General features: G+C 39.2%; 1 protein-coding gene across 2 annotated transcripts in view; it reads left to right on the top strand.

Moving 5' to 3' along the window:
* The first annotated feature begins 3,461 nt into the window (after nt 1-3,461).
* GLRB (glycine receptor beta) overlaps nt 3,462-25,388 on the top strand; it is a 50,946-nt gene continuing 29,019 nt past the window's right edge. The window contains exons 1-5 of one of the 2 annotated variants that reach the window (XM_050338522.1): nt 3,462-3,600; nt 4,961-5,114; nt 15,907-16,013; nt 18,563-18,630; nt 24,445-24,674. In XM_050338522.1, the coding sequence (XP_050194479.1) occupies nt 4,993-5,114; nt 15,907-16,013; nt 18,563-18,630; nt 24,445-24,674 (527 nt within the window). In that variant the 5' untranslated portion in view covers nt 3,462-3,600; nt 4,961-4,992. The remainder of the gene's footprint in view (nt 3,601-4,960; nt 5,115-15,906; nt 16,014-18,562; nt 18,631-24,444; nt 24,675-25,388) is intronic. The other variant, XM_050338523.1, reaches the window with a different exon arrangement.

The raw sequence follows: 25,388 nt of genomic DNA, 5'->3' as shown, positions 1-25,388 counted from the left end.
GCAGCCCAGTATGTGCTGTGGTTCACTGTTGGAGGAGTTAATCCTTTGCTTAAGCTTGGGAGGGGGTTTTATAGCTTTGAGGTACTAACCACCACAGAACAGCTCCTGGGATCTTCCGTGCCAGCATGGCTGGGGCTCTGCATCTTTTTGGGACATGCCATCTTCTCCTGCAAGTCCCAATGCATGGGGGTAAGACCCAGCCAGGCGTGCCGTAGTTGGAGGAACAAGTTGATGTTTCCTGACAGAAAACATTTCTGAATTTAACCCTCAACTGTCTCTGCTGCTGCCTGGTTTCCTGGTGCCTTGATCCTGATTCCAGGTATGTGGGTGAAGGATGGGCATGGAGCTGGGAGCCAGTGTGAGGGCCTGTGGGGCCTCGGTACTGTGTGTGTGGTTCTGCCCCAGAGCTGGCCTGCAGCCTGGCTGGCTAGCTGAGCAGATGGAGGCTGTGAAGGGTGAAACACTGGGAACTGCCATCCCAGCTGAAAGTGGAACCAGGAAGGAGCTATCATTCTCCTTCCTGTGCCTGGTGTTGTGGCAGGCACAGGGAAGCTGACAAAGCAATTGCTCCTGTCCTCCAGGTAGTCCCCAGCTTGCAGGTAAATTATGACCTAGAAGTGGTGCCCAGCCCCAGCACAGTGGGACAGGACAGTAAAACTGAGATGAAGGGGAAGGTGCGAGTCGCTGGGTTCTGTGGGCTGGTAGAGGCTGGGAAGCTGGCTGGGATCCAGGGGAATGCTGCCCACAGTTGGTCCCTGCCTTGCCCCAGCATCAGGTGTTAGGACATGCCTTGCTTCAAAGAAGCTGGCAATAGAAAAATGCTTTTGCAGGTAAAGGAAACCATCTTTGAACAAAGTTGAGGGGGAAAGTTACTGGCAAGAGTGGCATAAAGCCTTATCTGTTCCTTGGGGAAATTTTTATTTCAGAGAGGAACCACTTCCAGAGGAAAAGTTAACCTGTGGCACTTGCTGAGACTTTCAGGCTCCTACTATTTTATTTGGTGGGTTTGTACCTAGAAAATGGAGACCTCATCCATGAGTTCAGCTATGTTGGGAATTCTGGACACACTTGTGGACACATTGATTTTTCAGGCTGTGAGTGCCCCCCTGTCATAGAGCAGCAGCTACAGGAGCCTTTTAGGAGTCCACTACAGAGTCTAATTCTCCCATACTCACAGCCAATACAAAACAAAAACAAAACAAAACCCCACAAACAAACAAACAAACAAAACCCCAAACAAAAACACAAACAAAAAACCAACCAACCAAAAATAATTAGGTGGAGTGCCTGTTCTGGTCCTCCTGGTACAGTTTGGGAATGTGGGGGAAAGAATGAGGTGGTGAGAAAAGCCCCTTCCAGGATTTGGGGCTGATGTGACCCATGGCCAGGTCGTGCAGGAGCATGAGGAGAAAGAACAAATGCATGGACAAGGAGTCAAATCCACTTGTATAGCAGTACAGGGGACCAAGGAAAGAAGAAGCCACGGGTGCTTCCTCAGGCTGTAATCATTAAAGAATGTCCTGTTGTAAAAACCAACACTGTCACACCAGCACAAGCCATGAAGCCAGAAGTTGATTTCCATTATATATCTATTTCTGGCTGCCACCTTTCCTCTAACTGGCAAAATGGAAGATAACTGGGACACCAATATTCTACACTTGCACCCTCAGAGCTTAATAGTCTTCCTCAGTTATGCCCAGGTTCTGGCTTGCAGTGTCGTTTGTGCCCACATGAAAGAGTGGCAGTGGAGAGTAGTCTGTGCTCTTAAAAAGTTGTGGAAACCTGTTTTGACAAGCCTGTGGCAGGGTGGGTGCAGGGGGACAGGGTGATGTTGAAGGTGTGCCATGGGGTGCATGGGCAGTTAAACAATGCTTTCCCCAGCTTGGCAAGGTGCTGCTCATTGTCATCTTGGAACCACAAGCAGGGGCCGGCAGTGGAGAAGTACACCAAGATAGTGACACGGGACAGGCTGCCAGACCAGGGCAAGCATGGTTGGCAGCAAGCACCCAGCCTCAGCTCGAAGGTGCTGTGAGGTGGCCAGCATGGTGCTGGGGGCAAGACAGAGCTGTGAGAGATGCCCAGGGCCAGAAGCACCACAGAGGAGGACAGGAGGTGTTGACCCATCATGCAAGGGAGGGACAATCACTTGCTTCTGCCTCACTGTTAACCCTTCAGCAGGGCCAGCTTGGTTTTCTTCCTCTCCAAGGGTATTAGGAAGGTACTGCCATTGGGAGCATCCTTTGCTCCCCTTCCCAGGAACCCTGGCTGTGAGATCAGGGTGGGTGGTTCCCCAGGGCTGGTTCCCCAGGGATGCAGAGGACAGTACTCCCCTCATCTGCCTCTGTGGTGAATGCACTTGCTGGCCTTTCCTCCCACCTCCCTGAAAGCTGTCCGTGGCTGGCCCGAGTCACCATGACAACATTCCAGGCTAAGAAGTGTCTGAGGAAGCCAAGGCAAGTGGGGAGGGAGGGCGAGCTTCTAATAGTAAAACGCCTTTAGTGATGAAGAGGTGCTGCTGCACACACAAAGTGTGTGTACAAGTATCCGAGTTAACTATTCTTGGTCAGCACCTCCTGCCCCTTCCCTGGGCCTGGCGAGGGGGTGCTGAAAGAAAAGACCAACCCTCATCTTGCTACAACCTCCCTTCAGGCAGTTGTAAAGAGCAATAAGGTGTCCCCTGAGCCTCCTTTTCTCCAGACTAAACAATCCCAGCTCCCTCAGCCATTCCTCATAAGACTTCTGCTCCAGACCCTTCACCAGCTTTGCTGACTTTCTCTGGACATGCTCCAGCACCTCAATGTCCTTCTTGTAGTGAGGGGCCCAAAACTGGACACAGGATTCGAGGTGCAGTCTCACCAGGGTCCAGTACAGGGGAACAATCACTTCCCTGGTCCTGCTGGCCACCCTATTCCTGACACAGTCCAGGATGCCATTGGCCTTCTTGGCGACCTGGGTACACTGCTGTCGACCAGCACCCCAAGGTCCTCTGCCCATCAGGCAGTTTTCCTGTCACTCTGCCCCCAACCTGTAGTGCTGCATTGGGTGGTTGTGACCCAAGGGCAGGACCCAGCACTTGGCCTTCTTGAGCCTTGTACAGCTGGCCTCGGCCCTTTGAATCACCATTCCACTGATCCGTGCAAGGCGGCACTCCATCCTCCTGTCATCCCACTGAGCCCCTCTCCACTAATGTCCTCTTGTTCCTGCGAACACTGTCAGCACCTCTCGACGACACACCATCGAGCGCATTCTCCTCCCGCCAGAGACCGGAGGACGCTTCCCCTCCACCTGTTCCTCCTTTCCCCCCGCCCCGCGGGTGCCCCGTGCCCGGTGCCGGCGGTGCCGGTGAGGTGCGGGCGGCCCGGCCGCGCTGGCCGCGGCTGGCGGCGCGCAGTGCCCGTGTGTGGGCGGGCGGCCGGGACATGCTCACTGGGGAGCGCCGCGGCCGCACATGCTCACTGTGCGCGGAGGCACCGCCGGAGGTAGGGGCTCGCTCCGCCGCCGGAGCAGCCGCGCTGTCGCCCCGGCCGGGCCCGGCATGGCCCGCCGCCCGCTGCCCGCCCGCCGCCGGCGCTGAGCGCAGGGACATCGCGGCGTCCGGCGGTGAGCGCGGGGCGCGGGCGGCGCGGCCGTGGCGGTGGCGGTGGCGGTGGGGCCGCGTGTGCGGGCGGGGCCCGCGGCCCCGGCGGGGCGGGCGGGCAGCGAGGGTCCGGCCCGGCAGCCCCGTTCCGTCTGGCGGCACCTCCGTCAGCACCTCGGCCAGCGCCCGCGGCGGCGGGGCCGGGCCGCGGCGGCGGGGCCGTGCGGGGAGCCCCGCTCGCCGCCTCGTCCCGCTGCCCTCCCGGTGCTGGCGGCGGCAGCGCTCGGCGGCGCGGAGCGGGATCCCTGCCCCGTGCCGAGGCCGGGCGGAGGCCTCGGGCCGGGCCGTGCAGGCGGAGAGGCGGGCGGCGGGCAGGTGGGGCAGGGGCAGCTCCGCGACCTTCCCGGCCGGGCCGAAAGGGTGGGAGGGTGCTGCGGCTCCCGGCGAACGGGTTGCTGAAGTATCCCGGTGCCTCCCCGAGGTGGTGCGAGGGAGAAGGAGAGGTCCTGCCTCCTAAACGCAACGGGGGGAAAAAAAATCTAAGTAAATAGAAGTGGAAAATGCAGCAGGTTCTGAGGCATATGAGTGTTTTACGTTGGCCCAAGGAAGTGCCTGGAAATTATCTGTGGGATGCGAAGCAAATGGAAAATGTCTGAAGTGTCACGGTGCTGTGACCAGAGGCAGGCGGGGTTGTCTCTGGCCAAAACGAACTCAGCTCCTGGCCTTTGGGGTACATGCATTTGCCCCCGAGGAGTTAAAACATTAAACTGAGCACTGTGCAATAAAGCACAGTATTGCGGGTTGTGTTTAGTCATCTTTGCAAGGCCCTTTCAGTGTTGGCTCTGCAGCAAGAATGCTTCATGGAAAATAGTTGTGTTTAAATTCTGTGCATAAAGTTATATTTGTAATCCTTTCTCATAACTAGCATTGAAACAATTGCTGTCCTTATTGAAATGATGTACAAGGTCATAGAGGGCTTGCAGTTCTTTGCCGTGCTAGATGACTGGTTGAGATTATATTTATTGCAGTTGATATGTGACATTTCTGGTGAGGAATCCTGTTTCCAAGTTTCTGAGTATTTTGGGTTAAGCAGCCTTTGAAGGGCATCACGTTTCTTTTCATTAACACTCTGGAGCAGACTTGCATTTAAATCTATTCCTCACTGTCAGTCTCAACTTTGGGAAGCTACTTGACTCTCAGAAAATTGGCTGAGTCAGTTCCATGTCAGAGATATACCTCAACAGACTCTCTCTCCCAAGGCAACTAAGAACAACAACAAAAACAAAACAGCCTCCCAAACTTTTGTTTAGTTTTTGTAGATGTGTTCCCTTTTGCCATATCTAGCCCTACTAACATAAACCTGTTTCTTCTCTTTTGCCACAGACTGAAGGTTTCTCTGAAGCTTAATCTTCAAGATGAAGTTCTTACTAGCGGTTGTATTTTTCATCTTATTCTCCTTATTGGTTGAAGAAGTCTATTCCAAAGAGAAGTCTTCAAAGAAAGGAAAGGGGAAAAAGAAGCAATATCTATGTCCATCGTATGTTCCTGGTTTCTTTTATGCTTTTGTATGGTGGCAATCCTGACCTATTTTTAACAGTGGAAATTATATGGCTATTGAAGTAGAAGGGGATTCTTTCTGCTGAAAGAATGGGGTCCGGGGCGGGAATGGGAGGAAGAGAGTTTTACCAGCATCATAGCTAAATTCTGTCAATGTCTTCCTTCTGCGGCAGGTCCTCTGTTTTAATGAAAGGAAAAATCTAAACCATAGTAAATGGTTTCTTTCCCTGTGGTGGATTCCAGCACAATGTCTTGCTGTTTATGGGGACACAGTAATGCAGTACCAAGTGCTGTACTGTCCAGCAGGTGTATTGAGGAAAGCAAGGAGGATGCAAAGCCGTGATACTGAAATTCAGTTTCTGGTTAGCTAGTTATAAGAGAAGGCTTGCCCTGTGCATATTATTATTGCATGTTGAATAGAACTAAGGTATTCAGCACCTTCCATCAATGATTTATAGATCTATAACTTTTGTGGAGGTGGATTGATTGTTGCTATAAAACGTGCCCTTATAGAACAATCTCCCTGTGAAAATACAGAAATTAAAATCTGAAAACAGAATGTGTTCTGGAAACCTGTGATTATTTGATGTTATAAATACTCCCTTTTCCCAATGCCTACCACGTTTTAGGTTGTGATCCATAGGATAATGCAGAAGTTTTCTTTGTAAGTGCTGTTTTTGTCATTATCTTGGCCAGTCTTGCTCATTTAGTCTTATGTTGTAAATATCTGAGGAAAAGGTTGAAGGACTGTGATAAGTTGATAGTAAGTGTAGAAAAGCACTATACCTGACATAATAAAGTTTTTTAGACAAATGCAAAACATGTTTCTTCTTTGACCGTAAAAGAAGAAGTCTGGACTATTAGACTGACTATTTAACATTAATCAATTTTTTCCAAAGAAAAAGCAAAGCAAAACAAAACAAAAAGTAGAATAACCAAACAAAAACATTGATCAAATACTACTTTCTAAAGTTCCCACTTTTTAAAAATATTATCAGTGATGCTTGTTTGTAACCCAAAATTTTTAGGCAGTTTCTACATATTGTCCATGTTTTCCTTCTTTTTATGTCAAACCTAAAAAGTGAGATTTGTCCTTGGATTTTAATACATTAAGATACAAGTCTCAAATATGATGACTTATATGAAATGACTCCTACCCGTTCTTTTTCCTTTGAAAAGTTGAGTTCTGAATTAGGCTTTTGGTCTGAGCTACTGTGAGTGTTTATAGCAAGGAGAGAAATGTCATAGTTCCCGGGACAGGCATCGGCACAGAAGCCCTCAGAAAGTGAGCTGTGCAGCTGGGAACTGAATCCCTATCTTCCAGGGTTTTGTTTAAGCAGCCAGCATTTCCCCCTGCTCTTGACTTGGTCTTAGTAGAATTCAAAACATTGATGTCATTTTATCATAGTAAGTAAGTAGGTCTTTTTGTTTGGTCTTCTTTTAAGCCCAGTATTTCCTGGTACCCCTTAAATATGATGCCATTTGTCACCAATGTACTTGAAAAAAGCATTGAGTAAATGCCATAATTTTGAAGTGATACTTTTGCCTTCCACGCAGTTGAAACTTCCTGCAAAAATACTAGTGGAATCCAGTATTTATCTGATGTACCATGTCTGCAGTGTTGCTAGCTAGAATTGCTGTAGAAGTAAGTCCTGTTTGATTTCCTGAATAATGAATAAGTTGTCTTATATCTGAAGTTCACAGCTTGAGAGACAACCACTTGTAATAATAGCGGGGTTGCAAGACTGTTGTTTCTGTAGCTGGCATCTAGAAGACCTCTCATATGAATGAGCAATGAAAGTCAGTTCTGTCTTGCAGAGAAATTATCTAATGCTCTCTTAACTCAGGCTGCTGTTGGCAAACTTTTCAATCATCAGCATTTTGAAATGATCTTTCACAAAACTTCTTGATTTGGTGACACTCTGTGTTATATAAAAGGCTGCCTACTTGTAATAATTTTTTCCTATATGAAAAAAGTATAGAATTTTTCCTCAGAAACAAACCAGAACACAATGCAGTGGAGTGAAAATTGAGTGACACTATAAGGGTTGACTAAAAATAGTCAAGGAAGTGTCTGAATGAAAAGTTTCCTAGAAAAGTGTAAAAGAAATATTTTAAAAGAATGCATTGTATCCCTTTTAAATAATAGAAATAAGATTTTGTATAATTTATAAAATTGAATGGTACAAATTCCTAATGAAAGTGTACATTTATAAGTTAAAATCTTAATCCACATTTAATTTCCATTGGCTACTGGGGCAATAGAATTTAAAGCTTAACTGTAAAAATTTTTGCCTTTTATTTCCTTACAACACATGAAAAGTGAAATTTTACTTCCTCAATAGAACAAAAAACCAGCACTACTAATTGTTTAAGGAACAGTTTTCTCTTGCAAACTTCATAAGGAAATTCATATCTATGCAAATAACTTTCCAGGAAAGATTTATACTGAGTCTGCTGTTACTGCCTGAGTTCCTTAATTTGGTGTTAAGAAATTAATGGCTATAAGACTGGTTTGGGACTTTAGCATGAATGTGTTTGTATGAAAATTAAGCATACTTGCACTTGTCCTTTTATTGCTCTCCAGAATATAAGGCTTTCGCCAAATGCGCCCCTCTGGCATGAAATTAACTATTAGCATAGGCTGAAAACAAGCTGATTAGAAACCCCATAAAAAGTTCATTATTTTGTCATAAACAGATATTTGCTTCCTTAAATTAGGACAATTCTATTTTGTATCTTAGAGCAGAACCTTTTACTTGTGATTATTCATGATGCTGTATTTCTCAGTGCATTGTGTGATAGTGGCTTGATTTTCCATCTTATTTTCATTTATTTCTGAAACTGTTTTTCCTAGCTTTTTTATTGAAGGGTTTCTGGAAGCTGATGCTTAATCACTTGGTTCTTACTTTGATTTAATGCTTGCTCAGAACAGATGTAAGATTTCACATCTTACATTTAGATCATTTTCTTTCTTACCTCAGGCTTTCCAAATGAAACATGGAGTAATTATACTTGTGTCTGATTCCTGAATCTTTGTTTACTAACAAAGAAATTGACATAGTTGGCATAAAATGATGTAATAGAGTTTTTATAGCACAAATCTGCGAATCTGGTTTCCACAGATGCACAGTGTGATAAAATATAAAGCTCTAGTGTAACAAAACTTTTGCCTTTTATTTCCAAGGAAAATCTTAAAAAATCCAAACAATCAGGCCCACATCTTCAAAAGAAAAATTTGTGGATTGCATCCTTCTGTTTACAAAGATTGTTTTGAAATTTTATGTACTGAATTCAGATGATTTTGATAGAGCTACAGGTGGATTTAGGCACTTGATCTCTTTCCTGCTCCTAGACTACCCATACCTGTATTACCTTTGTTACTTACTTCTTATTAACTTCTCCATAATTCCTTATAATACCTGTTTCTGTTAAATGTGTTGGACAGTTAGCTGTGACTAAGAGCACTGTTGAAAAATGTTTTTCCTTTTGTTACACCACAATAAATACTTTGGTTACTTTATAACGTTTGAGCTGCTGCTGTTATCCCCACAATCCTTAGTAGCCCAGAAGGTCTCTGCTCAAAACTACTTGCAAGATCTCCAGACAAATGAAATTATAAGTGAAGTTTGGTTATTACAGTGTTACAGAAGGCACAGAGAAGTAAGAGTGTTAAATAGCAGCTAAGAAAACCAGTTATGGCTGTGGTCGTCATCACACAGCTATCCCTGTTAATTATAGTTTTAGTATGACTCAGCTGTTCACTTGCATAGAGTTCATTTCTGAAGATCCCTCAGCATCCCTAATGCTACAGCAATGCTGAGAGCATAACCTTGGTCACTAAATGTCATTCTTTTGTCTGGATATCAGGACTGTGCTTTTAAAACAATATCCTTCTTCACCTTTATGCATTTGTCCACATGGAGATTTATATCCATGTAGGTGATTAACTAAATACTGTGTAATATCTATAGAGACGTTTTTACCCATGAAGCAGGAGTGCAAGTCATATTTTGGCTTGTATTCAATAAAGCATATCAGCTACTTCAGAAACTGTGAAATGGCCCTCTAAGCCCTCCAGAAAACAAGGCTTGTGCCGTCTGCCGGGGCAGAAGCTTAGAAAGGTCACAGATGGGAGGGTTCAATAAACAATTTCTTTTAAAAAACAACAACAAATACAATGCAACTAGGGAAAAAAACCTTTGATGTGTTTTAAACATAAAGTTATATGAAAGTCTGTCTTGAAATTTGTCTTGATTAACTTTCAGCTACTGACATACCTTTCCTATAAAGACTAAAGTAGAAGTTCAAAGAATATCTTATACCTTGGATGCTCTTTCTTGGACCACTTTTCCATAGACTAGAATTTTTTTTTATCAAGTGTTTGGGTATACATGGCCTCTCTATCTGTAGTATGTGATCATCCCCAAAATGTAAATGGGGAGAAAGTGGAATCATGTCTGTCTTCATTCCCATCATATAGAAGACACTGCTGGTAGTCTGTGAACATTTTCATTTGTAGGTATGATTGCAGAGGAAGTACAGTTTATGGGAGAAGGTGGAATGATGTTGAAAGAAAAGCCTGAATTTGGTTGTGGAGTAAGTTACGTCTGACAGTTATTCTGACGATAAGTACATTGTAGAGCTCAGGTCTGGTTCCTATAAAAATTCTTTTGCCCCATAGTAACAGCAGCTGTTCAATGGTTTAATTATTTTCTATCTTGTAACTTCCATGGAAAGCTGTGATCCCAGACAGGGCCACATTCCAGGAGGTTTGGGGATTTGTTTTCAGAGTGTATAATTGTGCTGGGGAGTAAAAGATAAAGCTATATAAGCAAAACCTAAGTTCTCTTGTAAATAAGTAATTAAGTGTGGTAGACTGGTTCTCATTCAGTAATTTTCTCTCTCAGTGAGCAGTGTTTAGTCCAATCTGAACACCGTAGTGATAGGACACTACAATTATGCAGAAAATTACAGACTTTTTCGTATACAGCCTCGGGCTGAGAAAAAACTTGGGTCTGTAACTTGCACCACCTAAACCTAAGCTAGACCAAGAAAACTATAGGTCTAAATACTGTTACCAAGACAAATGATATAAAATATATCTAAATTTACACTTATACCACTGTGCAGGTATTAGATTTTAGCAGAATCCATCTATTGCTTCCATTGCACATTTGGGAAAAAAAGACTGGGACAAGGACCTACTGTGGAGAGACTGTTTTTAAAATTTCTGTAGTTTTGCTTAAACATTTGGATGCTGATCATGTTTCATATCTGTGTGCTACATCAGGACACAACAGAATGCCCATTATGCACAAGGGTCACAGGTGGTGGCTTTGGTGGGATGCAGAGAATTGCAGGAAGGTTACCTAAGTGTCCAACATTAGGAGACTATGCTCTTTGGTCTATCTTCACCATGGGGTGAAAGATGAGTTATTTCACCATTACAGCTCATGGTTTACAATTTGGGATGCTTAATCTGGGTTTCTGCTTCAAAATTTGCTATGAAGAAACCTCTCTCTTTGTTCATCGCATTGTGTTACCTCCAAATTTAGGTACTGAGGCTGCATGTCTAATTTTAGGTGTTTAGCTGTCAACTACATTTGTGAAGACACAGAAATGGTGACTCAGAGTTCCATAATTTTAATGTAATTAGTGAAACCACTTTTTATTGGAGGAATTGTAAATAATCTTCCTAGTAATAGATGTGTCACCCAGCACAATTTGAAAATGTAACTGTTAAACACACTAGAGATCAGAGAGATCACTCTGAAGAATTATATAGTATGTCATTGATTTGTATTAACCTGGTTTTATGCTTTGAGTTATTGCACTCAGAAAATAAAATGCCGGCAAATCAGAACACTGATAGTTTGTATCAGGGAAATCGTACTTAAAATATATAGGTGAGATAATAGGTATTATGTTTCCCCAAACTTGTTTTTACCTTTCGCAGATATACACAGCCATGTTATATGATAAAAATGTCAGTTTCCATCACGCAAATTAAATAAACTGCACTGAAATCTGTTGTTTCAGTATCATATGGGAAATTTTGCTGCAGATAACAGTGCAAGTTGGAATACATATTTTTATGTGTGAGACAGTAATCTAGAACTTTGCAAAGGTTTTCCTTCCCACTTTGTATAGAATATTGTTTGTATTCTTTTCTGCAGTCATCCTCCTGTAGCACTGCATGTGGTAAGGACTCTTGTAACTTCAGTGAGGTCTGAGAGACTAAATGTCATGATGACCTATACAGATATAATGTCTTCTGACACATTTGCCTAACACAAATGTAAGAAGCTATATAAATTTAAACCAAGTGTAATATATGCTTCACTTTGTCACGCATGTCTGCTTATCTAAACTTCTGGATTTTGATTAGTGAATTATGAAAATAATTATCTGTTGCCATCAATTGAAAATGTTGATCATGTTTTTCAAAGGCAGTGATAAAATTTGTTGAGCTACAGTGGAAGAAGAGATAGACACCTTACTTCATATCCCATGAAATACAGTATTTAAAGTAATTATTTTATTTATCAGTGGTACCAGAAGTAACCTCCCAAAGCCCAGAGAGCAGCCAGTCATATCACTCAGAGATGTTATGCCAAAAGAGTAACTGTACTTTGCTTTCTTTCTGACTTTTGAGGACACTGTTTGTAGAAGTGAAAATACTTTTGAGTATACAAGAATACCATTTATTTTCCTTTTTTTTTTTTAATTCAGAAAAGGAAAAATCCTACTTTGGGTTTGGGTATTTTGTGTGTTGGTTGTTTGGATTTTTTAAATTGTTACTTAGGTAAGATTTTTGTTAAAGTAATTTCTATCTTTACACTTACTTGCTTTTAAATTCCCTTTGTATCATTTGTGAGACTTCTGTTGCCTTATCCTTTGGTATTCTCCATATCTTAGGGCTCATCAATTACTGTGAAGTGCTACATTTCCATTTCTTAATGCTTTCCATCAGCTCCTCGTATGTTCAACACAAGTTAAAGTAAATACATTAAAATTCTAATGCATGCTGCAACTGGTGGAAATCTAAGTAACTGGCTTTTTACAAGTGGTAAAATTGTAAGTTGAATTAGAAAAAGTGTTAAGTAACTTCTCAGTTGGTGTGAGTCTTGTTACGTGGGACTCAGACAGCCTTCGGCACACAAATAATGCTCTTCTAGGAAGGCAGATCTCAGCTCAAATCCATTTTCTCTTATGTAGTCTACAGACATGCCTTATATCATTAGTTCATTCCAGAATGGCCAATTAAACAGGGGTAGTTGTAGCTTTAGGTAAATTTCTTACCTTAATAGTACCAGCCTCTTTATTCAAGCACCTAACATATCCCATTTACTGTTCCATTAAGGTTTTCTGCTCATCTGTCACTCTGAAAGCGTTATAACTTCTTAACTCATCAAAAGGAACACATATGATGTGTTTATTTGCAGGTGAAATGTTGGTGTTTTGGTCAGCAAGGCTCTCAGAAGGAAATCCAGTTGTTGTGGTGATGTTGTGTCGCATGTGTGCTGATGACTGATGGGAATTCAATGACAGCATGCTGTAAAAGACCATATTGAAAATATGATTGATACTCAGCAGAGCTTTTTTTCCCAGTAGTAATTTCAACCACTTCATTCAAAGTGACCTTTAAAAGTAGCAATTACAGAATCCCAGTGCTCTTTCTCCTAACTCAAAACAGCCAGTGCTATTGTATGCCACTTGGTTCTTAGGTAAACGAGGATAAATGCACTAATACACTTGTGTAAGTTCAAAACATAAGCCAACAACTTGTGGAAGATGTGACTGTGGTGCTCTTTACCAGAAAGCTGTGCTGCCACCCTTCTTCCCATTGCTGACTTTCCAGTGCAATAAATCTCCTGTGCCCCATTCGTGGATGGCTTTTGAACAAACAGCCTGAACAGCTATTAGTATTTAAATACTTCTGCAGTGCAACTCATATCTCAAAAAGCTATCGCTTTATTCCTCTTACTTGAAAAGACAAATAACCCTGTGAGCTTATTTGGCTTTCTTTGCTGTTGGTTGCTCACTCCTTTAATTTCTCAGACTTTTTCCTCTTCTCCTTTTTGCATTTTATGAGCATCTGTATTTCATTTATGAGCCCATGTTATCCTGTGCAGTTCAGATTACTGTTTTCACTATTTACTGAACTTCTTTATATAACCCATAGCAGAAATTTAAAAAAAAAAAAAAAAAGGAGGGGGATTTAAGTTTGTTCATTAGTTGTTGCTTTGCTTTGTTTTGATATTTCATTATATTGGGCATATATAATTTAAAAAGAAATCCTACTGTCTGTATTAAGGACAATCTTCTTTTATAAATGCAGTTTTTGAAGACATCTGATATAGATGTTTTAGATGTTAATATGTGTGGCTTGCAAGAAAGCAGTGCCATGAACCTTTCTGTATCAGATAAAATAGTGTACAGTGCCTTTTTAATAGCTAAATGAGCATTCTTTTCTGAATTGTTCCTGCTACAAAATGGAAAATAATCTTAGCTTTATGTTTTCCTGTTGTCCAATTAGTGGTAACTGCAAAAAAAGCACACAAAGCTGGTTTATGATATTTCTGTAGCAACCTGTTCACTGGTAAAAGTCGTCACTAAAAGTGAACACAAATCTCAAAATTGAAGGAATAGAATAGAATAGAATAGAATAGAATAGAATAGAATAGAATAGAATAGAATAGAATAGAATAGAATAGAATACTTCAGCTGGAAGTTACAATGATCATCTAGTCCAACTGTCTGACCAAATAAGGAAATAAATTAGTTCTTTTGCATAATGATCCACTTTGAAGTCAAATATAAAACCCTATGAACTCAGCTCTGGGAGAATTGTTTGAAGTTGAATTCATCAGTTATTCAAAGTAGTCAGAAAACATTGCTTTTTAATTTCTCATATATGAAATTAGCAGAGGTTTATTGTACGCAGAGCATACTAGTGGAAATTAACATATGTTGCTTTATTAGAAGAACGTTTATCTCTGGATAAGTGATCGTTACATGTCACAGAGGTTTTACTGTGTTTAGTGCAAGAGGTGGGTGGGGAATTATATACTGCAGCCACTTAATACCGCTCCTCAATTCGTCCTGTGTGTTACAGCTTATGCTATTGTCATGGATACATACTTAGTAGCTACATCTCTGAGTAGCCTTCAGGATGCATACTTATCATGCTAATCACTGATGAGTACTGCGAAATTTCAAGGAGGGTCGAGTGGTTATTTGCTGCCATAATTTTTTCCTTATTTATTACATCAAGCAAATACAAGAAAATAGCTAAACAGATGTGCAGCTTTGAGTTTCAGAAATTTCCTGAATGCAACAGAGAAAACAGAAATCAGATTTTTTTTTTTTTCCCTGAAGGATAAAATGCTCAAAGGGTATCAAGGAGACTATGATATAATAAAATGCAGTTATGTTATTGTAAATGGTTGACATGATTTTAATAATAGGGAACTCCTTCACAGTTTTGTTTGTAAACATTTTAGCTGTTAAATGAGGAGATTCAATCTCATTGGAAAGGCATAGTGAGTGCTACCAAGTCAGCAGATCATGTTAATTTCCTCCTGTTTTCCTATGGTCTGAGTAAACTAGTTGTTTTTAATGGTGACGTTATTCATAAAAGCTTTTCCAGGGCTAGGATCTGGTCTCATTTCCAGTTTTCAATCAAATAATGATATCATGCAATGCTGACCATTATTTATTAATTAATTAATTTCCAGTAGTCCGTAAGAAAGATGCTGAGTAGGAGCTGCTATAATTGGGCATCTTTAAAATCAGGAAGTCTAATATATTCATGCAATTTTTTTTTTTTTTTTTTATACTGGCCAAAAGCCTTTTGGAGAGTTAATATTTCTTCAATAAATGTTTAAATAAGGCAGAAGTCCCAGAGGACATGAAGGAAACTGAAGGATGAGAAATGAAAAAGCAGTGAAGTGAGATGTTTCAGAGAATAACTTGTAGGTCTGTCAAGCTGACACTGGTGTGGGAGAGAATAATGAAAAAAAGAAATTAAACAGGGTAAAGTGCTAGGTGCTTAAAGTACTGGGGATGGGGATGGGGACTGATGCACCCATATTGCTTTTTGTTGCACTCAATTTCATATACTCTTGTAGCTACATACACCTGTCACAGGTTCTTTTGAACTGTAGCAATGGTTTTAACACCCAACACAATATTAGCAAGGCAATTGAAGATGTTTAAATTCCTCTTGCAAAAGCAGAGGAGAGTCCAAGACCTTGTTTTTCTTTGTTTAACAAAGCTTTTATTAGCACTTGACAATGAGATTATGCAATCCTCCAGCTCTGGGTGGAATAGCTGGTGCTGGCATGTGAGAACAGGAGACTGCCAAAAGCCTCTGCATGGTTTGGCACCTACAAAGTGGCTGTCAATTTATTGAAGTTCCTAATCTGACAGTCACTAAAAATAGTTCAGGTGACTGCTTTCTACTGATGAAGAAATCATGTCCCTCTGGATATTTATGTTAGGAGGGAAGGGAACAATTCATGAATTGCAGTTTATTTGCTTCCAAGATTATAGTTAAGAGTACCTAGGAGAGAATTTGTGTTTATTACAATTTCTTGAAAAATACTAGAACATTTCAAGGAAAGGAACACTATACAATGTGGAACCTGAAAACAATGAACTTATTTTGCTTGTGAAATTGCATTTATGGCATTACTTTAAAATTACTTCAGTTTAAGCATACAGTCCTTTCTGTCTTGATAGTAACTAATGAACTTTTTTTACAGGCAACAATCAGCTGAAGACCTTGCAAGAGTACCTGCTAATTCAACCAGCAATATCTTGAATAGGCTGTTGCTCAGCTATGATCCCAGGATAAGGCCTAATTTCAAAGGTTTGTCAGATATTTCAACCTTTGCTTTAATCTTTGGAATTTAACTTTTACTCTTTTCATATGTAGAAAATTTATGTAGAGATAATATTCACAACCTAAAGTTCTGATTTGTTTCTTTTTTTTAAATGAAAATTTCCCTAGATAGTATAAAACTGCAGAAGATATTTATCCTTTTCAGGTGAAAGATACTATTTTAGGATTTCATTATCATAATAGTATGCGATACTTTGTAATTATTACTACTATTAGATACTTTTTAAAAGTAGGAGTAGATTCTACAGAATAAGTTTTAAAAATATCTATTTTATGCCTACATTTTAGTTAGACTTTTTGTAGTATCTCTGTTTTACAGTATATTAAAACATTGGATTTCTCTATAGGCATCCTTTAAGATAAGTATAAGAGGTTAAGATCAACAGTATCACTATTTGGAAACTGTATAGTTATTAAATCTGTTAAAGATATTTTAGTTATAAAGCTTATGCACTGTAGTAATGCATTTAAACTTATTCTCTGCCTTTAAAACATCTCTCTGGTCGTCAATGTTGTAGGATTTTCATGTAGGCAAGTGTGACTTCATTACATATGCAGAAAAGGTTGGAATACATATTCTCTGCAAAACCTCTGATAACTCATAGAGCTCTAAGTTACACTTTCCAGGAATTAAGATTTCCCTTCTGAAAAAATACATTTTATTACATAAAATTTTAATACATACAGACTATGCATAAAGCAGTCCTTTCATGTCCAAACTCACATATAATATGTGCACTAAGAGATATTTAATATGCATATCACTAGTATGAAAAATTTGGAAATCTTTATTGTGCCTATCAAGAGACTATTTTCAGATGTTCTGTATCACTGTTTTATAATCATAATAAACTCAGTTCTTAGCAAGTACATTGCTTCTTTCTTATTCTTATTATAGAACCATATTTATATGTTTTCAGTACTGAACCTTGTCACAAAGAATAAACATTGAACCTCTTCTCTACCTGTTCTTCAGCATAATCAGCTTGTAATTGCAAAGCATGTTGCAGATTTCTTTATATTTTTGATAACCCTGCTGGCAGCCTGGCAAGAATCAAGACAGAAGGAAAAAGGAGGACATGTAATGTTAACTCACAGGGAGGTGGAAGAAAAAGAACATTTTCTGACAAGTGGTTTGCCCATGTTAAAATGTTCCTCACACATGAGTGATTTTCTTGGATGGCACTTTCTATTCAAATCTGGAAGAGGAAGTACACTCTTGGCTACTAGTGATGTGATGGGTACTCTGTCACATGCATCAGGCATTAGAAGAATTATTATGCTTATTGCATAACCAAAAGCATCACATTTAAGTAGTCTGATTTAAAAACAAAACAAAACAAAACAAAATAAATGAAAAAACCCACAAACTGGTTTAACTGAAAAAAGGGAAATTTTATCTTTGTACATTTCTAGTGAATCACAAGAATGAGTTTGAATTTATGTGTTACATGTACACCAAAATATTTTATACAGACAAGCAAGCTGTTTTGGAAGAGGCATATATTACTTTGTACTGTATTTGCTTACTCTATTAAAACAGTCTTCATATATTCTTGTATCTCTTTTGTTGCTGAAAGTAAGAAGAAACCCACTGAACTAAGTATTTGTTACAGTGTAAATGAGATCAGATCTAATGGACATGCTGACACTCACAACATAGATAATAAATAAAACCTGTGGGCCCTGATTAGTTCTCACAACCGTCAGGCCAATTCTTCTTGCTTGGTGATAACTCTCTGTTAACACCATATTAAGTGACTGCCAATCAGTTCCCCCAGGGTGACAGAGGGCAGATATAGCAGCTGTCACACCATCCCTCTGCAGCTACAGGAATCCTGGCTGTGGAAAAGAGAAGAAAATCCAGGCTATCTTAATATCTTCACAGCTGCTGGCTTCTAGAAGTTTTTCTTGGCAAATCAGTAACCATTGTAAAATGGAGACGCTTTCCAACTCTCTTGCACCAAGACTAGACAGCTGAGAAAGCTGTGTGCAATAATTTTTACCTGCCTGTACTCATACTTTACAGTTATGTACTTGACTTGCACAAAGAAGTATCATCTTAAAATATCAATAAGTGTCTCATCATAAATCATGAACAAGTAATTTGGAATGATAGATCATCGTTATGACCTTGACAGTTAAAAATGTCTGCTGCTAGAAATGTGAATTGCCTCTATCCATTACACTGTGTGCAAAAGTAATACTGGCTTATGCATTCTGTGATAACAGAAAATCATGGAAATCAAAAATTATTCATTTAGATATATGGTCTGTGAAATTCTTTAAGATTAGTTCTCTAGACTAAGGATGTTTTTTTCCTGTTTTCTGGTCACTAGGTTGAAAAGAAGTTTTGTGATTACCCTTGGTTTTGTATATACTAACTTGAAAAGATGAAGTTGTATGACCCTATAAAAACATTTTAAATTGTGATATCAGTATAAAGGAACTTTTATTGAAGGATAATGTACCTTTACTGGATTGTGCAGGTCACTATTTTTTATTTTTTTTTAAAGGAATTCCAGTCGATGTTGCAGTCAACATCTTCATTAACAGCTTTGGGTCAATTCAAGAGACAACTATGGTAAGACTGAAATGAAATTATTATAGCACACATGGAGATTTTCTTATTAAATTTCGAGTTCAGGATTATGAACTGTAAAGTAGAAATGATTGCTGTGGTTGTAGGCACTGAGAATTACATTAATGGGGTTAGTGATTGACTGACTGTGCTTTATGCCATAAACCTATTCATCTATTTCACTTTATATGTGTGCGCAGATTATTGTAGCTGATTTACATGAAAGGAAATCCATAGTTTCTTAGATGCAAGAGATTCACTCACTTCCATAAGTTATTAAGTTCAGTGGAAGAAACCTATTGGTACTATGAATTAAATAATCTTCCTGAGAGTTAGTATATAGGTTGCTTGGTGTATTATTCAAAAAACCACAGCAAGACATTCTGACTCATAATGGCAGAGAAGCAATAAACCATAATACCACTAATAAACTTTAAACACATTTTGTTGTTGTTGGAAGTGCCCATTTAAAATTCAGAACCAGCTTACATGTTACCTTAATGACATTTCAGTAGACTGCAGAGCTGCTCAGAGTTGTACATACCTTGTAGCTGAAACAGCTCTTGAACAACTTGACCAGAAATTTCTCTTTCTTTAGCTAGCAGTGAATAAAGATTTAGATTTGATTGCAAAGGATTGTAAGTCAACTAATGGCATTACTGGGAAGTGATATGAAAATAAAAAAACTGAGTTTGCTGAAGATGCCCTGAGATTTATTTCTGAAAACAAAAGGAGGATTCAAGTTTAAAGAGGGGCAGGGAGGAAGAGCAGGAAAGTAGCAGTGAGATAAGTGTCTAAGATGTCAAGTATATTAGGCCAGATGGCCCTTTCAAGTTTCTGAAATTTATTGCATGCTTTAAAAAGTGACTTTTACAGAGGCTTTTTTACAATTCACCCAGTTTCAAATAGTAAGAAAACATGAATGTAAGGGGTGTGCTTCCTCTCACCCCCTCAAAAAAAAAAAAAAATCAAGTATACTCTCTCCAGCAATGTATGTGTACCTGCCTGTGACTCCCTGATAGGGTCACTCACAAATTTACTAGGATGTTCTGTAAGATAAGTCATACTCTCCTCCATATTTCAGAACTTCAGATACCATCCTTACTTTAATTTGTGCTTTTATTTAGATTTCTGTCTCCAGCTGAGATCACCATGATAGCTAAGCATGTTTATGTGAAATTTGGATTACTTCTTGGTGGCCTTAATATTTCACAGGAAGCACTGACAAAATAAACAGTTGATCTGTTCTTCTGTGTGTCACTTGGAAAACTCTTCCTGCTGAAGTGGGAATTGAGTCCTGTGGACACTCAGGAACCACTGCTCTCTTTGGGGATAGGTTGGTACTTGTCTTCAGAGGGTCTGGGTAATGCACCAGACAGTAGAAGCAGGGGTCTCTTAGACTAGGAAAAGACTTGTACCTTCAGAATCATAGGAAAAGTATTTCCTGGAGCTGAAGCATCAAGTCTGTGAAGGACCAGGGGACCTCTTGCATTGAGAAAAGGAAACATTTGCAGGAGTACCAGAACTGCTGGAAAAATTCCTTGATGTTAGAGAAGAGAGTGGCTGTCTACATATCTTCTGTCTCCAGGATTGGTGAGAATAATGAGGCATATTGATTTCTTGACTGTCTCTAAAATTAACAGAAGCTACTAAAGTGGTTGGAGTGATATCCTTACTGATACAAAAATCTGTGAAATTTTAAAGTATTTTTGTCAGTGAAGTATATTATGAGGATTCTTTGCTCTGTAACCACTTTTGGTGCCAATAATTGAATTAATAAAATCTGTTTGGATTTAAAGCATCCTGCTATAACCATGCCAAAGCAATGATTCCTTCTTTTGGGTGATGGAAGTGTGGGGAAAAATAACCGTGGATGCCAGATGACAAGAAGTGAGGTGGTGGTAGAAGGCCCAACAAACGTGTAGAGTGCCAGTGAGAAAAGGTCCCATGATAATTGCATTCATAGCTATGCAGTTGGCTTATCCTCAACAAAAAAGAGTAGAGATTACCTCCCATGAAGGTAAAGTCTGCTTAGTTTTAAGAGAGAAGGGAATTTATAGAAAGCATCAACATGTTTGAGGTTATATTGGTTTAAAACAACATAGTACCCATACTGTGGATCCTATGCCCAGAAGCCTGTATTGCTTTAGTCAAGCCCTTGTGAACAATGTAAAGGGAAAATGTTTACTCTGTGTCTAGAAAGAGTAATGTTAATGTTGTGTTGTTAATACTCAGAAGGATTGCAATATTTCCACACAGTTATGAGGCAAGTTACCTGGAAAAAAACAAACAAAAAGGTTAGTTAACTACAGAGAGAATCAGAATTTGTACAGATAAAATGAAGAAGAGCTTATGCCAGAGCTACCTTCCAGTAAGCTCCCTTTATCTTTGAATCCTGTAACTTGTTTCCTTCTAAATCATTAGATCACCTTTCTAGGATCCCGATGCTAACTCTACTTCTGATTTTGCAAGTGATTTTTCATACTGCAGTTTTGTGGGATAATATGGTGGTTATGTCACTTCTGGAAACTGTTTTAAACTGGAAGACCAGTCAAGGATTCCTAGCGATAGAGAGTTTCTCATATAAATACCCACAGGAATATAATATTTTAACTGAGATGGTGATCTGACTCTCTGTCTACAGAATCTATATTCAAGATTTTTACTTGCAGTGTGACCTTTCTTCACTGACTCAAATGACTTCTTTCTTCTCCTTTACTTTAAAACCTTGCAGAAAGGTCTTTTTAATATTCATGTATATAAACAAAAATTCAATTTCCTTATTTTAATCTTAAAAATGAAATTTGTTACTTTATCCAAAAAATTTACTTTATAAAAAAAAGAGCACTATTATTCTTCCTTTCTTTGTGTGACTGCAGTTTATGTAGAAAGTCTTTCATTATCTGCTATGTGCTCCATTTTGCAGAGATGTATAGGCAATGCCTGATTTCTGGCCTGAGGAGGTTTTCTGGCCACATGCCCGCTTTTTAGTAGGCTGCATTTGAAATATTTCCTAGAATGCCTCTCCTTTCAACCTCCCTGAAAACAACTTGCCTTCTGCTGGAGTTTCACGGGAACACAGAGCCCTGTAGAATACTTCTGTGTTTCTTTCTACCTGTCAGGTCTCAGGCTTTTTAGTTCCTATTTGGCTCTCCTTTATTATAAAATGCCAATCACACTGAAATATTAAAAAAATGTTTGTAAAACGTACAGCAGGAAGACCAGTTGCTTCATACAGACTACTTCTTCAACCCCTGTTGAATCTAATCATTAAGTACACTTACTGAATCTTAAAGTCCATGGTGCAAATTTGAGACGACTGGTTGCAGACTTCTTTCAAAATGGATATATACCAGGTCATAGTCTACACTGCCGCCAGATGCTGTAAGAGTTCATATTCTTGTAAGAAGCAGCCCTTCTGCACACTTGTCTGGTTAGCCACGGTTCTGTATTGTGACATCTCTTTTCTTCCTTCTGCATTTTCTGTATTGCCTCAAGTATGTGGTGTATTCCTCTCAAAGTACCCCTTTCACAAGTCTCTAATCTAGGCCTGATTATTTTAGAACATACCTATTTTAGATTAATGGGATTTTTCTTCCATTGAGTTAAATCGGAACAGAATCAAGTTCTTGAAATGTCTCAACATCCCATTGTTTGGTCTATTTAAGGTCATTTGTAGTAGAGCAAGAAAGGAAATAAAATACTATACGCCTGATCTTACTTACAATTCTTATTTTGCCAGTGCATTCTGCTTTTCAATGATGTAAATAACTCCCTCTACTGACTCGGTAAGCTGAAGGCAAGTGTTGGACACTGCTTATCATTTGCCTATGGCTTTGAGAAGGCATCTTATTTTGTTAAAATTAGGGTAATGACTTGTTATAGGGAAGCTGACTTTCGTGCTACAAATAGTGTAATGCTTGTGAGCATGAATGGTATGCAGTATTTATCTCATATGATTCAAAGTAATTTTTTTCACTGAGTCAAGAAGTGCATATGGAATTGGGAACTTCAGCAAGAAGCAAATAAATTTTCAATTATATACATATAATTGAAAAGATGCTTTCTGAGATAATAACCTGAATTCCCTCTGGTTCTAAAGCTTCTCTGTGAGAACCTTCCAATACAAAGTCACTTCATATTAACTGTTATTTTTTGTTTCTTCTTTACTTTGGCAAGACAATATAGGTCTCTGTATAAATAACAGTCAGACTACGTGCATTTTTTCCAAAAGAGACTACCAACAAGTAACAAGTACTTAGTTTTGATGCTTTGCTTTTCCTTGCAATGCATTAAGGAAGAATGTTACACAGTATAGTGTAATAAAGAAGCATCTGGGCTGATTTGACTGGTGGACTGGACATGGAAAAATGAACACTGTATTTCAATTTACAGGGTAATTCAACAGGCTAAATTATTCTGCATGAGGTCTTAGCCAAGTGAACTCCTTCATGTTGAAGATAGCATGACAGTCTCAACATGGCACCTGCTTTGGAATGTAGATGCAGTAAATGCAACAGAATACTTCATGTTGTATCAATAACAACAAAAAAAGTATAATAGGACATTAACATGTAAAATAAACAACTTCATAAAATTAGTTTGTATGCAGAATACTTTGACAAACCAAAAGTACTTTGAGAACCTTCACTCACAGATTTCTAGCATTTTGCTATAATTGTACAGCAGTAACAGTATTTTCACTACTGGAGGAGGCTTTGTACTTAGTAGACAATTATGCAAAAACAAAGCACATTGTAGAAAGAACTAGGAAGACTGGAGATAGAATTTATCTTATGTATAGAATTTTGGTTTATTTGGTTGGGGTTTTTAACTTCATTTCAACAATACCCTTATTCTTTTTCTGTATGTGATCTGCCTAGTTTACATATACTTGAAAAAAGAGGCACTGGCTTAAATGTAAATGTAAAAAGCAAGAAGACTTAGAAATAAGACTGAAAAATCATGACTGACATTCTGGGTCGTATTTTTCCTTTGCATTCACACAGCTTTCACTAAGGACAGAATGTGTGCAGGGTATCATTTTGCCTTGAGACACATGTTACTCCAATTCCCGAAAGCAAAATTAGGTTCTCGTTGAGCGTGGCTCTACTACTGTCCAACAAGAGTCCTGCTGAATCCAGAAGGAGGTTTCCTCTGTAAAGCCTTGATTTTTTCTCTTGGAAACTGATTCTGTTTCCCCTTTCATACCTGCTACCTCAGCACTCATGTTACAAGCTGGCATCAGTTTTCCTGTTACCAGAATAGTTCCAGATCGCTGTTAGGAGGTCTGAAGCTGTATTCTGGATGTGTAGAGTAAAATCTGCTGTCTGCCTGGACTTCCACTTTTATAGTGTGGTATTTTTCCATCAGTGTGCCACTTAACCAAATGGAGAATAAACTGGAATTGGCACTCACAGGATATCCTGATAGAAGTGATATTTTGTGCCTGCTGCCTACAGCCATTTAGCATAGTCAAGCTATGGCCTCTCCCTGCCTTGCTGCATGCTTTTCTCTCTGCTGGAGTAACAGGGGCCACTATCGAGGGGATGCAGAAATGATTCCAGGGGGACCAGTTTGGTCCTGTATTTAAAGAAAGTTGCTATATTCAGAACATGAGTGAGACATAATCTACCTATTTGTAGTGAAGTCTATTAAATGTAACACTTATTAATGTCATTTGAATAGTGATTACTGTCTTTGTGATAGAAAAAAATCAGGTCATGAATCGTTTTTCTGACAGAATGGTATTATTTCTCAGTGGGGTTTTTTCCTAGAATTTTGTCTGGTCTAATATTTATTTATTCTTCCCATCAGGATTATAGAGTCAACATCTTTCTAAGACAGAAGTGGAATGACCCCAGACTCAAACTGCCCAATGACTGGAGAGGCTCAGATACACTGACAGTGGACCCGACTATGTTCAAGTGTCTTTGGAAGCCAGACTTATTCTTTGCAAATGAAAAAAATGCTAACTTCCATGATGTCACACAAGAAAATATCCTTCTTTTTATATTTCGGGATGGAGATGTCCTAGTCAGCATGAGGTATTTTAGTTACATATTTCTACTATTTTTTTAAATTACTTTATTTGAAATGTGTATACTTATTAGACTTAGTAACATAATATGACTTATGACTAATACTTAAAATTATATGACAGTTTGTAAACAATACTACAATAAATTAAATATGTGTAAAGAAATCAGATGAAGATATTTTAAAGCATATCAGTTGATAGCACTGCAGGTGAAAGAAATTCGAAGTGTGTGCACTTTTGTGTGTCATGTTAAGCTAACACACTAAGTAAAACTAACATTATTGGAACCAAAATTTAAACGCCTTTGATAATTGCTTAGATTCCTAGACACATAATGAAGTGGATAAGGTATCTGAAAAAAAACCTCCAGCTGAAGAATATATTTTGCATACCGCTTGAATTTCTGCGTCAACCAAAGTAAATGATGATTACTTACTAAAGATGTAGGGAAAGGCAAAAATTACAAAAGTTGTGAATATAAATGTTTTGTAAAAGTACTGTGAAATAATACTGATTAAGTTCTATACCTGAATGGATATCAGGGTTTTTTGGAAGATCCCAAAATACTGTTCAATTTCTTTGCAATTAACTTGTAGATTTTTGTGGTTTGAGTTGGTTTATCAAAAGTAAACACAATACCACAAAGATAGTCATCCACTGAAAACAGCAAATTGATTGATTAAAAGGATGTCATAGTGAATTACAGATCTAGAGAGTTTAT

Source organism: Myiozetetes cayanensis, unplaced genomic scaffold, assembly GCF_022539395.1.
Source record: "Myiozetetes cayanensis isolate MyiCay16 unplaced genomic scaffold, myiCay2020 scf7, whole genome shotgun sequence".
NCBI classification, from domain to species: domain Eukaryota; kingdom Metazoa; phylum Chordata; class Aves; order Passeriformes; family Tyrannidae; genus Myiozetetes; species Myiozetetes cayanensis.
Note: the sequence above shows the minus strand (reverse complement) of the source record. Positions and strands in the feature narration are given on the sequence as shown.